Source organism: Quercus robur, chromosome 5, assembly GCF_932294415.1.
Source record: "Quercus robur chromosome 5, dhQueRobu3.1, whole genome shotgun sequence".
Classification (NCBI taxonomy): domain Eukaryota; kingdom Viridiplantae; phylum Streptophyta; class Magnoliopsida; order Fagales; family Fagaceae; genus Quercus; species Quercus robur.
In genome coordinates this window covers 27,532,278-27,550,739 of record NC_065538.1, presented here as the reverse complement: position 1 = coordinate 27,550,739, position 18,462 = coordinate 27,532,278, and the positions used below count along the sequence as shown (strand labels likewise).

At 35.1% G+C, this 18,462-nt stretch overlaps 1 protein-coding gene across 3 annotated transcripts; it reads left to right on the top strand.

The window, feature by feature from the left end:
* Window positions 1-6,020: 6,020 nt before the first annotated feature.
* LOC126725676 (uncharacterized) lies at window positions 6,021-18,010 on the top strand. Of its 3 annotated transcripts, none has more exons than XM_050430506.1 (4): window positions 6,021-6,323; window positions 6,603-6,698; window positions 10,632-10,800; window positions 17,113-18,010. In XM_050430506.1, exons 3-4 carry the CDS (start codon window positions 10,782-10,784, stop codon window positions 17,832-17,834), a joined length of 741 nt encoding a protein of 246 aa, XP_050286463.1. In that variant the 5' UTR covers window positions 6,021-6,323; window positions 6,603-6,698; window positions 10,632-10,781; the 3' UTR covers window positions 17,835-18,010. The 3 variants fall into 3 exon arrangements, with proteins under 3 accessions (XP_050286463.1, XP_050286464.1, XP_050286465.1); XM_050430507.1 differs by having other exon boundaries at window positions 10,612-10,800; window positions 17,113-17,903; XM_050430508.1 differs by lacking the exon at window positions 10,632-10,800 and having other exon boundaries at window positions 6,025-6,323; window positions 17,113-17,903.
* Window positions 18,011-18,462: the final 452 nt, after the last annotated feature.

Here is an 18,462-nt window from a genome sequence, read left to right as displayed (position 1 = left end):
TGACAGGTTTTCTACTCAACTTTTGCATATGGGGTTTCAGGGTTCTCTTGTTGATTCTTCCTTGTTCATTATTCACCATGGCAAGCTTGTTGTTTATCTGTTAGTATATGTGGATGACATAGTGCTCACTGGTAACAATCCTAAGTTCTTAGATTATTTGATTTCTTGGTTAAGTGAGGCCTTTAAGCTCAAGGATTTGGGCCCTCTTCACTACTTCCTTGGCCTTTAGATCACAAGGTCTTCCAAAGGATTGTTTCTCAGTCAAGCCAAATATGCCCAAGATTTGCTTCTTAAGCTTAACATGCACTCTTCAAAGCTTGCCAGATCTCCTTGTGCTCCTCATATTAGATTGGTTTCCAATGAGGGGTCTTTTCTTCCCAATCCACATGAGTATAGAAGTTTTGTTGGCTCTCTCCATTATTTGACTTTCAAACGCCCAGATTTGAGCTTTGTTGTGCATCAAGTTTGTCAATTTGTGTCTTTCCCACTGATATTCATCTTACTGCTTCTAAGCACATCCTCAGACACATCAATGGCACCCTCAATTTTGGTATTCTTCTACAACCTGGCCCCATCTCTCTTTCTACTTTCTTAGACTCAAATTGGGCAGGTGATCCTTTTGATAGGTGCTCCACTACTAGTTTTATTGCCTACCTCGGCTACAATCCTATTACCTGGAGTGCTAAGAAGCAAGACATTGTTTCTAGGTCTTTCACTAAATCAAAATATCATGCTTTAGCTTCCACTACGGCTGAGCTCTCTTGGCTTCGCTAGGTTTTGCAGGACCTTAGGATCTTCCTCTCTTCTTCCCCAAAACTTTGGTGTGATAATATCTCTGCCTTGGCCATTGCCTCTAATCCTGTGTTTCATGCATGCACCAAACATGTGGAGGTAGACTATCATTTTGTTAGAGAGACGGTTTTGTGTAGGGATCTTCAAGTTAAGTATATTGCTACTGGGGATCAACTTGTTGACATTTTCACCAAGAGCCTTTCCACTTCTCGATTTGTCTTTCTCAGGTCCAAAATCATGGTGTTTATTGACCCTATGGTTTTAAGGGGGGATGATAGAGGAAGTACAAAATTGATGAAGAAGGAGAATAAGGAGTTGTGTTTGAAATCTAAGGAAGATGAAGACTAACGGCTAGTTCTACCAACGGTAACTTAATCCTAAGACCAAAACGGTGTCATGTGACTTGAAGGAAACGGTGTCATGTGACTTAAAGGAAAAAGGAGGTTTAATGAGTTAAAAGTGAAATGGTGATGTTCTGGTATTAACACAAACGAAGCTGTTTTGATCTATCTTCCTTAGATTTCCAGTTTCAAGAACCACTCTATTCTTCAAAGATGCTTGAGGCTAGTTCAGAAGTAAAGAGAGAGATTCAATTTCAATCATAACTGTCTTTCCATGATTTCAAGAGTTTGTTATTGGGTTGTTACAATATGGTTATGATAGAGTTTCTAGAAGGTTCTTGATTTTATGTATTCTCAGGCTCTATAACTAAGAGCTCTATATAATGTATTGAACTTGAGTTAAATATTAATTAGTTAATTAATATTTATTTTTAGATATATTTAAATATTTTTATACATAATTTATGTTTATTTTAAGTTTTAAAATTATGTAACAATATATCACATTCTATTGTTTTTATAATCTAATGTTTGATGTTTCTAATGTTTCTTTTATATATCTTAATATATAAAAAGCGGCTATGCCGCTACAGTGCTTTGGCACTGTGCACCTAACGTATTTCACTGTGCAGCACTGTAACTGCAACAGTGATTTGGTTTCGTGAGTTGTTTTTTTTTTTTTTTTTTTTTTTTTTGTTTTGTTTAAGTTTTGCAAGCGGCACTGTAGCTACAGTAGTTGCATTTCTTTTTGTCTTTCGTTTGTATTATATATATATATATATATATTGTTATATTGACACAACAAATTTTACCATATTTTCATAATTATTGAGGTTTCAGTTTCTTATAAGTCAAAATAAAATAATAAAATATGAAATTGTGACCAAAAATAAATATTTTGTGAAAATGTTGTGACATTTGTTAGTACAGTATTTTTGCACTGTAGCTACAGTACCAAGCGGCACTGTAGCTACAATGCCTAATTTTTTTTTAATTTTTTTTTAGTAATCTGTTTGTGTTTTTTTTTTTCCCTTTTAAATATTTATGTAAGCTGGTATATATATTGTTATACTGACACAACAAATTTTACAATATTTTCACAATTATTGACGTGTCAATTTCTTACAAGTAAAAAAAATATATATATTAGATTGTGACCAATCACAAATGAAAATAAATGTTTATAATAAAAGCGTGAATGTGCGCACAGTGTCTTGGCACTGTACATCCAGTGTTTTTGCATTGTGCAGCACTATAGCTACAATAGTGATTTGGTTTAGTTAGTCATTTTTTTTTTTTTTTTTTTTTTTGTAATTGGTTTCTTTTTTTTTTTTTTTTTTTAAATATGGATTAAGTTGACATTTATATTGTTGTATTAATACGACAAATTTCACAATATTTTTACAATTATTGATGTGTCAATTTCTTACAAGTCGAAATAAAATAATAAAATATGAGGCTGTAGCTAACCATAACTAAAAATAAATGTTTTAAAAAAAATGTTACAACACTTATTGTTACCACAATATTTTCACAATTGTTGAAATCTTAGTTTCTTATATATCAAATAAAAAAAATGCTAAATCCACAACATTTTAACATTAATTTCACAACAAATCATAGGTAAGCTATTATTGATGGATAGCACTGGAGTTATAGTGCTTTTGGTTTATTCCACTGGCATTGTAGCTACAGTGTCTAAAGTGTTTTTTTTTTTTTTTTTCAATAATTGGTCTATGTTTTTTTTTTTTTCCTTTGAAATATTTATGTAAGCTGGCATATATATTGTTATACTGACACAACAAATTTTACAATATTTTCACAATGATTGATGTGTCAATTTCTTACAAGTCGAAATAAAATAATAAAATATGAGATTATGGCTAACCACAACTGAAAATAAACATTTTGAGAAAATGTTACAACACTTATTATTATCCCAATATTTTCACAATTGTTGAGATCTCAGTTTCTTATAGATTAAATAAAAAAATGCTAAGTCCACAACATTTTAACATTAATTTTTACCATGCCTAAAGTTTTTTTTTTTTTTTCCAATAATCGGTTTGTGTTTTTTTTTTTTTAAATATTTATGTAAGCTGACATATATATTGTTATACCGACACAACAAATATCACAATATTTTTACAAATATTGAAGTATCAATTTCTTACAAGTCAAAATAAAATATGAGACTGTGACTAACTACAACTAAAAATAAATGTTTTAAGAATAACAATAACAATGTTATCAGTTTAAAACTAATAATAACTTGTCATTTAGAATTTGTTCTAAAAATATTATGAATGTAGCATTTCTCTCAAATAAAAAAAAAAATCTATTTAGATCCTAAAAATGAAAATATTGTGAAAATATTGTGATATTTTGTTGTATTCTTAAACTTCTTTTTTAATATAATCAAATTAGGTGTGCCAAAATTCACGATTTCACACACAAAATTTATATTAATTTTCTTACTAGTGGGGCAGCACGTGCAAGGCACGTACAACCAACGCTAGTGTGTGTATATATATATATATATATATATATATTATATCCATTCTCAGCAAAAGAAAAAAAATAATAATCTGTATATATTAAGAGGATTCAGAAAGTTAGTTATTGCTTTTTTTCCTGTAAAAAATATCCCTAAATTAATTAACCAACAATTTAAAAGTGGGGTTAAAATAGTAAATTAGAAAAAGATTGTTAGTTATTACTTTTTTTACTGTAAAAAATACCCCTATCTAAAACTTAAAAATGGGGCTAAAATAGTAAATTGACAATAATCTGTATATATTAAGAGGATTCAGAAAGTTAGTTATTGCTTTTTTTCCTGTCAAAAATATCCCTAAATTAATTAACCAACAATTTAAAAGTGGGGTTAAAATAGTAAATTAGAAAAAGAAAGTTAGTTATTGCTTTTTTTACTGTCAAAAATACCCCTATCTAAAACTTAAAAATGGGGCTAAAATAGTAAATTGACAAAAATCTGTATATATTAAGAGGATTCAGAAAGTTAGTTATTGCTTTTTTTCCTGTCAAAAATATCCCTAAATTAATTAACCAACAATTTAAAAGTGGGGTTAAAATAGTAAATTAGAAAAAGAAAGTTAGTTATTGCTTTTTTTACTGTCAAAAATACCCCTATCTAAAACTTAAAAATGGGGCTAAAATAGTAAATTGACAAAAATAATAAATTCCTACTTCTACATTGAAATGTCTTCCTACTTCTAATAAATTCCTATTTTTACGTTGATTTAAGTTCCTACTTCTACTCACTAACTCCCTACAAAATAGGATTATTCTTTAGTTAGTTTTAAAACTCCTCTAATCTACAAAACTCACCCTACGTATTATTATTATTTTTTTACTTCATCACGATGTATTTGTTTCTTTGACCTCCTTTTTTTTCAATTTTTTTTTTAAAATTTCATTACACCCTTAGTTTTTTTTTATTTGTGATTGGAAAAAGTAAAAATCCCAAATTATAATAAATACAAATTATTAATTTTTACCTAAAAAATAGAAAAGCCTCTGAGCATACGCGTGAGCGCGTGCTCAGAGGCTAGTAATAATAATAATAATAATAACTAGTCGCTAACCCGTGCGATGCATGGGAAAACTATTAGAAAATAATAAAGCATGCATATATTAAAAGATAATTTAAGTTCATGTGTGCTTGCAAGGGATACATACCTAAATAATTCTTGCGGTAGAAATAAAAGTCTTATCTTTGAGATAAAAAACTGATGTAAACAAACTAACCTTACATAAAACAAATTAATAAAAAAAAAAAAAAACATAAAACTGATGTCACGGGAAATTCAGCCACATAGTAGTAATATACAAATCTCTTAAAACCTAAACCTAAACGTAAGGACTATATTTATATGCCTTCTCTTGCTTTCCTGATGTATTTGGTTAAAAACATAAAACTGATGTCACGGGAAATTTAGCCACATAGTAGTAATATATAAATCTCTTAAAACCTAAACCTAAACCTAAACCTAAACGTAAGGACTAAATATATAAACAAACTAACCCTACAAAAGCTGAACTTTATAAGCTAAAATCTATACTGTGAGTTGTAGATCTTGAATGCTATACCGTGCGTCTAGGGTTTCCTACATCTGGAGAGAGAGAGAGTTTGCAGAAACCAAAGAAAATCTCTCTATAGCTTAAGAAACACAATATAATAAAATCAAAGAAATAAAATTTTCAGAGGACAAAATATTATAGATAATTTAAAAAAATTTTGGTTTAATTCTTGAAGCGCAGTTAGAATTTTGGTTTAATTCTTGAACACTGAATTGGAAATTGATTATATGAGTATTCAATGGTGAACAAAGTACAATGTATTAATTAATATATAAACAAAACTAACCTTACAAAACCTGAAAATGCTTTAGGGCTTCCTACATCTGGAGAGAGAGAGTTTGCAGAAACCGTGACTTTATATTTCTTAACTTGAGAGAGGGGTAAGGTTGCTAGGGTTTTGTAGATCTTGAATACTTTAGGGCTTTCTACGTCTGGAGAGAGAGAGAGTTTGCAGAAACCGTGGCTTTATATTTCTTAACTTGAGAAAGGGGTAAGATTGTTAGGGTTTTGAGAAATTATAATTTTTATTTTTTAAATATTGTGCTGACGTGGAAAATTGTAGTGCCAACAAAGGCTTCGATTTTATATATATGTGGAAAATTGTAGTGCCAACAAAGACTTCGGTTATATATATATATATATATATATAGATAATATATATACTCTAGTCACAGACCCGTGAGGGCCAAGACAATGGGCCACAACAAACATACCCATTCTCAACAAAAAAAAAAAAAAAAAAAAAAAAAAACCTTTCTCTGGTCTCTGAGTCACAGACCCACAACAAACATGAGCCGAGCCGAAGGGCCCAAGGCCCCAAAACCCAAAACAAAAAAACAGAGAGAAGAGAAGGCGGAAAAAAAAAAAAAAAAAAAATCCTCTCGGCGATTCCGATTTCCGATTCAGAACAGAGGCAAGCGAGAGGCGAGGTAGAGAGAGTGAGAGTTTGAGAGACTTACCGGCGGCAAGAAGAAGGAGGAGGAGCTCTTGTCGTGGGTCTGTCTGTGACGGCAAGGTCAGAGCAGAGTGGAGACTTTCGGAGTGAGCGACTGAGAGAGTAGAAAGGAGAGAGTGATAGATCGGGTGAAGGTGAAGCGAAATTATTTTTTTATTTTTTTTTTTTCAGTATCCTATGATACTCGCTGTATCTCGGACGTATCCGAGCCGTATCGGAATTAAAAAATGATTTTCTTCTACTCGATACTCTTCGGGAACGTTCGTACCGGTATGCCACCCGTATCCGTATCGGATACGTGTCGGATACCGATACGATGGCATTTTTGCCGTATCGGTGCATCATTAGATATTGATAATGACCAATATTTTTGAGTGTATAATATGACCCATTTCTCTTTCCTTGTGATGCAGATTTCAACTGAATATTACATATTTCTTCTTCTATTGAATTCCTTTGTGTTCCGAACCTGTTAGAGAATTCAAAAAGCTTTTACAAAATGAGTGCAGGTACTCTCTCTCTTTCCTTTTATTGTCCTATGTTTGGCTGCTTAGAGAAAGCAGAGAATATGAAATATGCAATTCTGCACTTCTGTTTTGTAATTTTTTATGGGAAAAAAGTGTTTAGGAGCTCATTCAAGTAAGATAAACAATCATAGTAAGGTCAACTAAGTGGAAAATGCCAACATTTCAATCCTTTTTGTGCTTCTTTTGGGATTTGGAGGTCAAAGGGAAAATGGGTCCTTTGAAATATTGCTATATTGGGATTTTGATGCAAAAAATAATGAAAATTGTGGATATGAGATTTGATAGCATTAATTCCAATTTTCTTAGGGATAAGATACATGCATTTGTGGTTTGCTTGAAATTTTAAGTGTTTATCTTCATTTGTATTAGAAATGTTTTGTGATTTTTATGTATGAAAAATGGCATATTTTTCATCCATGGATTTTTGTCCATAATGGGCTTTTGGAGCTTGATTTGGTTGCTTGCTCTTTGCATAGTACAAAATTAGTAGAGAGGCTGTATATGGGGAAATCACCCAGTTTGGGAGGTGCAAGCAAATCCTCTGATATTGTGACCTCATGGAGTGTGTTAGGCGGTTTAGCAAATACTTTCTTGAGATTTTCCATATGATTATTGAGGGTGTTTATGCTACCCTCATGGTTAGGCCATTGCGTCTCCTACTTATATGAGCCTTTTGGTTTAGCGATGGTAGATTTATTCTATTAAATCTTTAGACCTGGAAAAGGGGTTCTAATCATTGATTTATTGGAATGGATAATTACTTTTGCTTGTGTACATATTGGTCTCTAATTCTTTAAACTACTAGGATTCCCCACCACCCCCCCCCCCCCCAAAAAGAAAAAAAAAAAAAAGATGACTGTTATAGTAACCCATCGTTTCCTTGTTTGTTATTTAAACATTCTTGATCGAGTTCCTAGAGGAAGGTTTTAACTCTATCTCATTTGGTTTCAATTCTGGCATACCTCTTCATAAAATACCATCACTCCTTGTGTGCATTACAGTTGTTTTCATGTATTCAAAGAACATGGAACAGTGTTGATAACATCCGTTTACCCCTTGATGAGGTAAATAAAGCAAATAACTCTTGCTATACAATCATAAAGACATAAGTGTCATTGTGTTGTGTTTGTATCTTTGCCGTCCCCTTTGTCATCTGAATGGGGACTTCCAAAACTCATAGTAATTAACTAATTATTATGAGAGTAGTTAAACTTCTTCCAGCCTTATTGATCAAACAGATACCACATCCACATGTCTGTTGAAGTTCTTATATATTTCATCATTTGTATCTTAGAGCTTCTTTCTTATTGGATCTTTTAGATAGTGTTAGATGAGAGATTAGAAGAAAAATTATTATTGATTTGTATGAGATCCCAGGTAGGAAATAGCACTATAAAATAGTTGTGGTAGAAAAAAAAAACATTGGTTTTCATCAAATAATCATATATGCAGTCATGAAAAGCGATAACGATTATACTGCAAGTAGCAAGATTAGAAACTGCACATGATGAGAAAACGTTTTTGTAATTGTTTATGAAATCACAATTGTAATCCAAATGTCCGCAGTTATACTGCTATTAGGGGTATAAATGAAATAGAGAAACAAATTTTTTAGTTTAACAGTTTACCAGGTGGAAAAAACTGGTCATATTATCTTTCTAGGCACCAAACCTAAACAACTTTAGCTCCTCAGCCCACTCAAGTGGATCTAGTTGTCCAAGACAGCACAAGTTTTAGGGTTCTAATAAAATCTTTCTTCTTCTCAGAGCAAGTAAGATTGTCACTCTTCAATACTCTGCCTTTATGGACCTAATATATTCTATGCCACTTAAAGGTGAGGGACACGACAAACTTTGTTGGAAGTCAGCAAAGAGTAAGGGTTTTAAGGTGCATGAATGCTATTTCTCCCTTTCCTTGACTCCTGGCATTCTTTTTCTGTGGAAGCTTGTGTGGCGTTCAAAGATTCTTCCTAGGGTAGCTTTCTTTTCTTGGACTGCATCCCTAGGAAAGTTTTTGACCATTGACAACTTATGGAATAGAGGTGTTACTATTGTGGATTGGTGCTTTATGTGCAAAGGAGTGGGGAGTATGTGGATCATCTTTTTCTTCATTGTCCCATTGCTGTTGAGTTATGGACAATGGTGTGAAATTTGTTTGGTCTTCTATGGGTTATGCCACATAGTGTCACTGATTTATACTCAGCTTGGCAAGGTCCTTTCAGCAAACGTTGAAACATAGTTTTCTGGAGGCCTGTGCCACACTGTGTCCTGTGGTGTCTTTGGTGGAAAAAGAATGCAAGATGATTTGAGGGAAGTGAACGGTCTATACTGAAGATTAAATCTCTTCTTCTTCTTCACTCCTTTCTGGATTGGAGTATTGCTTTTAACTCCTCTCTTTGTTCTAATTTATTAGATATGTTAGAGCATTGTAATTTGAGAGTTTGATGTACTGCTACTCAATTACACCGCCAGTGTACATGGGTATTTTCTTTGTTTATTAATAAACTTTCATTACTTATCAAAGAAGAAATACTCTTCTTCTTTACATTTTGATTTTTTTTTTTTAAAGGAAAAAAAATCTTGATCCCCTCATTTGGTTGTTGAGAACATTGTGAAAAAATAGGAGAATTAAACTAAAAAGACATTTTAAAATTTGATTCTAAATCTCTAATTCTGTTTGTTGATTTCATTACCACATAATGAAACCTACATAGTGAATTAAAAATCCAACAGTTTATCTGCAGTCAACAGAGTAGGATTGAAAATGAATTGTTTCTTTAAGTTTAATTAATAATTTGGTCCTCCAACTGTTGGGAAAAATTCAATTTAGGTCCTTAACTATTAATGGTGCGGACACGAGGTACAAGCCCCCAATTATACGCATGTATGGGAGGAAGAGCAAAAAGAAGACAGGCCAACCTGTGGCCTTATGGATGGAGCCTATTAATTATTGGGCTTGAGATTAAGCAAGCTCGAGCATTTAATAATTAAGGTTTTTTTTTTGCATTTTATTGTTAGCTATTTAAGCACTTTTTCTGATTATTGTAAGACAGTTTTGAGAATTATAAAAAAAATGTGTTTCTTTTACATTGGTGCCGACTCCAGTTTTTGCTTGGTGCTGACTCAGGTTTTATTTTGTGGTTTATTTGTTCCATTGAAATAGTGTGGTTGTCTTACGTCAGTTTTGGTATCAGAGCAGACTTTTGGTCCATACAACACAACCGTAGACAACCACTTGAAAGCAAAACCATAAAAAAAGCAAGCCAGCCAAATATGACAGTACCTTTCAAGTTTTTGCCCCATGAGATCTTGAACAAGCCGAAACCAGCCCCTGCAATCCGTATATTCCCCTAAGCCCCATGTGAATTTTTCACCCGCAAGCCAATAGAGAAGCTAGTGACGCCTCCCAAGCTAGTGACCACTATCCGTGCCCGCCTCTGATCATAGAACCCACAACCCACAAACCACCAAAAAAAAACAAAAAAAAAAACAAAAAAACCCATCAGCCACCGAAACCCACAAATCAACACTCTCTGCCGCAAGACCCATCAGCCACTAGCCGCCGAAACCCATTATCACCCTCAACCACCACCGCTGAGGACGTCGATCACCGCCGATGCAAGACCCGCAACTAGCAGCTACCACTCCTCCATGTTTTGTGCCGCTGTAGTCTCCTCTATCTTCGCCCCACCACAATCATCAATCCCTAGCACCGCAAGTCCACCGCTGAGCACTTCTTTCTTTCTTTCATTTTTTTTTTTTTTTTTTTTTTTTTTTTTTTTTTTTTTTTTCATTTTGAGATTTTGTGTCTCTTTTAGTTTCTGAGTTTCTTTTAATGTTTGTAGTTCCTTTTAAGCAGAGCAGTGTGTTTTATTTTCTTTTAAAGTCCATCGCAGTGTATTTTATTATTTTGCAGAAAAAGAAAAAAAGAAAAAAAGGAGGAAAGTCTTGTTGCTGTGACAACCCATTGCATGTATTGGGCCCTTAAATTGTTCTCCACAGGTCCACTTTGCCCCAACTAAATCCACTCACTTGAGAAGCGAAGCCTGTGACTATCTAGTGCAATATGTTGGCCATTGACCAGGGTACAATTCTTACGAGACTTTTTGGTGGATTCAATTTTTGTCTCATTAAAAAAATATTATCTTTCTACTTTTTATGTGCATATCCCACCATACTCCATTGGCCTACCCATTTTGTGCTCAAGTTAGCTATTTTATTATTTGTGCTTTCCTTCAATACCCATTCTAAAATTCCAAAAAAAAAAAAAAAAAAAAAAAAGACAACCCAATTTCTTTGAAATATCTGATTTTCTTTATTAATTGTGGAGCTTATTGGAATTTGACTTTTATTTGGGCTATCTCTCAATATTGTGAACACTGTCACTACTTGACTGCAATTTTTTCCTTTGATTCATTGATCTAGTCTCTACATGCACTCTTGCTTGACCTTAATTTTACATTGAGAATTGGTTACTTGAATTTTTGGGAATCTGAACTACATTCATAAATATAGTGTTGCATGCATCTACGTAGTGGTCACATCATGTCAAACCCTAGACATCAATCCACTTCTGAGCCTAGGTCCTCCTTAGAGAAAACCATAGAAGACCTAGCAAAAAGTGTCCATAATTTACTGGAAAGGGTAGAGCAAGTTGAGGCATCTCAAAGAAAGACTATTAACCATGAAGGAGCTAACATGCTTAGGCAAAATTACCATGGTTACTTTAATAGGGCCCCAAACTTTGAACATGATAGGATGTCCAAGGAAAAGATAGAAGCACCCACCTTTGATGGCTGCCTAGACCCATGGGTTTTCATTGATTGGTTACGTCAAATGGAGAAATTCTTTGACTATTACCATTGGGCTGAGAATAAGAAAGTGAGGTATGCCAGGATGAAGTTAATTGGAAGAGCAGACTTTTTCTGGGAGGACCTTAAGGATACCCTTAGGCGACGTCGTCAGCCCCCCATTACTGATTGGCTTGAGATAAAGGATGTGCTCTCAAGGAATTAATTTCCTCTAACTTATAGGAGCTCCCTCCTTGAGGAATGGGATCACCTAAAGCAAGGCACTGCTCCTGTGGCTGAATATATAGAGAAGTTCAAGGAGTTCAAGAGGCGAATTTGAATAGTTGAGGAAGACGTTGTCACACTCAATAGGTTCAAGAAAGGTTTAACCTACTAGGCGAGATTATCACCCGAGGAGTCACTATCTTAGGAGAAGCATGTGACCTTGCTAGGAATTGTGAATTAGCATTCAAATCTATCTTTTGGTGACGTTTTGAGCTCCGGAGTGTTCCCACAAACCCTCAACCTATTGGTAGCGAATCTAGATTTGCCTTACCCCCTAAGGTCAACCCCAATAGAAAAAGAGGACAAGGGAAAAGGTGTGGTCAATGAGCCTTCAAGATTAGGCTCTTGCCTCCAATGCTTCAAATGCAATGGGGTTGGACACATCGCAGCTAGGTGTCCCTCTAGGACCCTTGTCATTCAAGAGGATGATGAAAAGGTAGAAGATGTTGAGGAGTTGGTGTATGATCCAAATGTTGAAGAAATCCAGGATGTTGAGGCAGAATGGGAAGATGATCCTAGCTACCTCGCATGCATTAGAGCCATCTCTCCCTAGGTTGATGACTTCAAGGACTTTGGTGTCCCTAGAGTGAATGTGGTAAGGTGTGCTTTGGCAGAGTAGAGAGACACTGATGATTGGCGAAGGAGTGCCATCTTCCAAACTTACACTAAGTGTGGAGACAAAACTTGCCAGGTTATTATCAATAGTGGGAGTTGCATTAATGCGGTGTCCTCTAATGTTGTTTCCTGTCTAGGCTTGAAATTGACCCCACTCCCTAACCCATATAAAGTTTCTTAGGTGGATACTTCCTCCATAGCCATAAAAGAAAGATGTATTGTCTCACTTCAATTCTTCACCTACAAGGCTGAAATATGGTGTGACGTAACTCCCATGGATGTATGGCATATTATCTTAGGTAGACCTTGGCTTTATGATTTGGATGTCACCCTTCATGGGCGATCCAATTCTTGCTTATTTATGTTTGAAGGTAAGAAGATTGTGCTCAATCCTTTGAAACCCAAGCCAATCGACATGAGCAAGAAGACAGAAGCACCAAAGGCGAAAGGTTTGAACATCATAAGCCCAAAGGCATTTGAAAGGATAGCAGTTCAAGAATCTATTGTGTTTGTCTTAGTTGCCAGGGAATTTCATGGAGAGACCCGCGAGGAGCAACCTGAAGAAGTGAAGTCAATGCTCCAGGAATTTAAGGATGTTTTCCATGAGGAACTCCCCGATCATTTACCGCCCATGCATGACATACAACACACCATAGATTTTGTGCTCGGAGCGACCCTATCTAACTTTGCCTCACTATAGGCTGAGCCCTACAGAGCATACCGAGTTGCAAAGGCAAGTAGAAAAACTACTTAGGAAGGGTTTTGTTTGTGAAAGTATGAGTCCTTGTGCAGTCCCTGCACTCTTAACTCTAAAAAAAGATGGAACTTGGAGGATGTGTGTTGATAGTTGTGCCATCAACAAGATCACTGTGAAATATCGTTTTCCTATCCCTCGGTTAGATGACATATTGGATATGGTGGCTGGAGCAACAATCTTCTCAAAGATAGACTTGAAAAGCGACTATCATCAAATTAAGGTTCGTTTTGGTGATAAGTGGAAAACTTCCTTCAAGACAAAGGATGATTTCTATGAGTGGATGATCATGCATTTTGGATTGTTCAATGCTTCTAGTACCTTTATGAGAGTGATGACTCAAGTGCTCAAGCCTTTTATGAGAAAATTCTTGGTTGTGTACTTTGATGACATCCTCATCTATAGTAAGTCTAGGGGGCAACACTTAGACCACCTCACTCAAGTTTGTACTACCCTTAGGAAGGAGAGTTTATATGGCAACCTCAAGAAGTGCTCTTTCTTCATCAATAAAGTTGTCTTCCTAGGTTTCATGGTATCCTTCGAGAGAGTTTTTGCCGACCCCCAAAAGGTTCAAGCGATTGTGGATTGGTCTGAGCCCAAAAATATCCATGAAATTTGAAGCTTTCATGGGCTCGCTTCCTTTTATCATCGATTCATCAAGGGGTTTAGTATCATTATGTCCCCCATCACTGACTGCATGAAACAAGGAGAGTTTGTTTGGACTAAAGTTGCTGCTAAGGCTTTCAATGAGGTAAAACAAAAGATGACTAAGACACCTGTCATGTGTCTCCCTGATTTTACCAAGCCTTTTGAAGTGGAATGTAATGCCTCAGGTATTGGTATAGGGGGAGTACTTAGTCAAGAGCGCTATCCAATTGCTTATTTTAGTGAGAAATTGAATGATTCTAAGCAAAAGTACTCCACATATGACAAAGAGTTTTATGCCATTATTCGAGCTCTTTGGCATTGGTGCCATTACCTGTTGTCTCGAGAATTTGTTATCTATTCTAATCATGAAGCTTTGCGCTATCTCCATTCCCAAAAGAAGCTGAATTTTAGGCACGGTAGTTGGGTTGAATTTCTGCAACGCTACTACTTTATGGTGAAACATAGGGCGGGGATTGAGAATAAGGCTGCTGATGCACTAAGTCGAAGGATGTCTTTGCTATCTGTCATGAGTGTTAAGGTTATTGGGTTTGAACGACTGAGGGATGACTATGAGTCATGCCCAGATTTTGGGGAGCTCTACACTAGCCTAAGTAATGCCCCACGGCCAATCCTGGATGACTATACCCTTCAAGATGGTTATTTGTTCAAAACCAACAAGTTATGTATCCCTCAGTCTTTAGTGAGAGATTTCCTAGTTTAGGAGATACATGCGGGAGGCCTTGCAGGTCATTTTAGTCGAGACAAAACAATTGAGGAAGTGGAACGTCAATTCTATTGGCTTGGTCTTAAGAGGGGTGTTGCCAAGATAGTTGGTTAGTGTCGTACATGTCAACTAGCCAAACATCGCAAGCAAAACGCTGGCCTGTACATGCCTCTACTTGTGCCAAATCGCCCGTGGCAGGATGTGAGTATGGACTTTGTGTTAGGTTTGCCCCGTACCTTTAGGAAGCATGATTCTATTCTAGTAGTTGATGATCGCTTCTCTAAGATGGCTTATTTCCTACCATGTTCTAAGACCTCTGATGCTTCTAAGATTGCAAAGCTCTACTTTGATGAGTTTGTCAAACTTTATGGTCTTCCCAAAACAATAGTGTTTGATAGAGATGTTCGCTTCATGAATTATTTTTGGAAGACCTTGTGGCATTTAATAGACACCAAATTGAAATTTTCCACAGCATTTCATCCTCAAATTGATGGTTAAATTAAGGTGGTTAATTGTAGTCTAGGCAGCCTCCTTCGGTGTCTAGTGGGTGAAGCCAATCGGAATTGGGATTCAATTCTTCCTATAGCCCAACTTGCATATAATAGCTCTGCCAATAGGTCTATAGGCGCTAGTCCTTTTGAGGTTGTGCATGGATATACACCTAGGAAACCCTTAGATCTTTTGCCCATGTCCCCACATGTTAGGATTTCTAAATCTGCTGAGGCATTTGCACGACATATTCATAATTTGCATAATGAGATTTGCAAAAAAATTCAGGTAAGTAATTTTCAATATGAAATTCATGTTGATGCTCATCGGCGTCATGCAGAGTTTCAGGTAGGGGATTATGTCATGATTCAGATTCGACTTGAACGGTTTCCCTCTGGGACCGTTAAGAAATTGCAGGCTCGTAGTGCTGGTCCATTCAAGGTATTGAAACGAATGGGCCCAAATGCATATGTCATTGACCTTCCTTATGATTATAGTATTAGCTCCTCCTTTAATATTGAGGATCTTGTTGCTTATAAAAGCCCCACAACTATTCCGATACCCCTTTTAATGAGCCTTTGCTTGATCCTATTGATGCCCCTATTCCTACCCTTTACCCTTAAATCTGCCCTATGCACATAAATAATCTATTGATGCCATTTTAGATGAGTAGATTGTTTCTACCAGGGATGGAGGAGTTCACTATTTCCTAGTTTGGTGGCGAGGGCGACCAGATTCTGATTGCACATGGATTACTTGAGATAAGCTACAGCGACTGGATGTCAACTATTAATTGTTTCAATTTTGTTCTTCAACTTTTAAAATCAAGTTAATTTCATCCTTAGTCTCTAGTCAGATAAAATTCTTAATGGGATACGTCATAACCACTCTTATGAACAATATTGAAAGATAATTCCATTAAGATTGTAATGGAGAGGAGACCCATGGATGAAATTGACTTGATTTTGAAAGTTGAGGGACAACGTTGACAATTAATAGTTGAGATACCAAATTAAACTTTGTCTAATAGTTACTGGACCAAATTAGTAATTTAACCTTTCTTTTATCTCTGTAAGTTTTACAACCCTTTGTTTGGTTTCTAAGTAAATTGTAGATGATGATATTGATATATAAATATATATATATATATATATTTTAATTTGTAAGTTTGCTTTTCTGTTCTGTAATGGTAAACCATACTAGAATTACTAACAAAGAAAAAATGCCCCTTTCATCCTTAAGCCACCCCCCCAAATCAATGGAGTTTTCTTTTTGTTTGCTTGCTAAGAAAACTGAGGAAAAGAAAAGTGAATATATATTTGACTTCTTTGTGTTTTTGCTTCCAATAAATTGGAAAGTTTTGGCTTAAGGAAGAAGAGAAGTTTTATCAATGTGCTTGTGGGCTTAGATCTCTTGTTGATTAAGTAAAAATTAGGAAAAGCATAATTTGTTTCTAGGAAGTTGTATGTCCATGGCAACCTCCCCAATGAGAGTATTTGTGTATGATTATTTCTAGTGATCTTGCTTGGTTCTTATGGAAATTCTGACTTATGAGGATAAACTACATCTTCTTATGAGAATTTTGGTTTGAGAAATATTTTTAATTCTTTGAATCTTTTAATAGTTGTACTTGTACCTGTATACCTAGAGAAACCAACACAATATAGAAGTTTTTTGCTAGCCTTTGTAGTGATTCTGATATAGGCTGAACTATTGTTCTGTTGTGAAGTGGATGGAAAGGTGATTCCCGTGGTGGATTCATTTGGGTTTTTTTGAATAAAATTCTAAATTTTTGAGAAAAAAAATTTTCCTTTTATTTTTTATTTTTTTATTTTTAAGAATAGCTGACAGATGGAAGTAATTAAGTTTACAAATTTTACTTTCTTCTTTTCTTTTCCTACTGTTATTATGCAACACCAAATAAGGGCTGTAAGTTTCTATTATTCTGGTTATTTTAAAATATGAATGTTAATGCCCACTATGCTAGAAAACAAGTTTCGGTACTCTATGTAAGTGAATGACATCTTCTCCTTCTTTTTCTTTTTCATTTTTTTTATATTTTTTTTTTTCACCTGCAATTGTCTTTTGATAGGAATGAACCGATCACAAGGACTCTCATCTCTGAAGCGTAAACAGCCTGACTCAAAATCACCTATTGAGTCTTTGACAGAACATGAGCGTATCCTTTATAATCTGATCCGAAGCAAGCAAGACATGGCTATTTGGACAAGAGACATGAAACGAGAAACAAACATCCCTGACAATGTGCTTAACAAATCCCTCAAATCACTTCAAGCTAAGAAACTGATAAAAGAGGTTGTAACCATCCAAAATAAAGGCAGAAAACACTATATTGCGACAGAGTTTGAACCATCGAAGGAAATCACTGGTGGGGCTTGGTATGTTGAGGGGAGCCTTGATACAGAGTTTATAAACTTTTTGAAAAAGCACTGTGTGAAGATCATTTATGAGCAAAAGATTGTTACGCTGGAGGAAATTTTGGACACGATCAGGAGGAGTAGAGCCTTCAATGTTGAGTTCACAACTCAGCAAATTGAAGAGATTGTGAATGCTTTGGTTTTGGACAATGAGATATTGGAGGTGAAGAGTACTGGAATGGGGGAGTTTAATTCTATTCCTATTGGGAAAGTTTGTTATAGATGCGCAAGCAAAGCAGGCCTTAAAGTGGAACCGAAAATTGGGGCCATGGCTTCAATTCCATGTGGAGTATGTCCACAGATAAGTCTATGTACACCGGATGGAATAATTTCCCCAACGACCTGTGTATACTACACTAAATGGTTGGATTTCTAATTTGCTTGTGCATCACTGCAACGTTTCTGAATCTAAGATGGGTTTATAGAGTTCTTCTCCTTTCCTTTATCGCCTTTTTGTCTGGGGTATAGGCTGCATAATTAAATGCTTCACGATTTTGTCTATGAATTCAAGGTAAAAACTATATTTGAATTTTCTATTACTTTTTGCATCTCTTTTTGGATTGTTGGTGACAATTACAATGCAGCAATTCTGTCATTTTCACATGTTTATGATGGCTTGAAATTATAATTAGATCATCCTGACAGCTTCTTAGGATTTGTTATTCCTGCTTTAGTCTAATGATTGATAAGAGTAATTTTATTGTGAAAGGAATATTGGGGAGAAAATTTGAAGGGATAGGATTTTTTTTTTCTTTTTCTATTGCATTTAAAGTACCACTTTTGTTATGCTGAGCTGAATTAGCAAATTTTGATTGTAAAGAAACTCAAAAATGAACTAAATCAGTTATGTAAGTTTTTCCTTTTAAAGAAGGAAATCCTTCGTAAAACAACTTGAACTTGAGATTATGCTAACTGCAGTAATTCAGGTTACTTAAATGAACTAAATAATCGATGCAAGTAAATCCTTCTTGAAACAACTCAACATTGTCAAAATGCTAACTGCA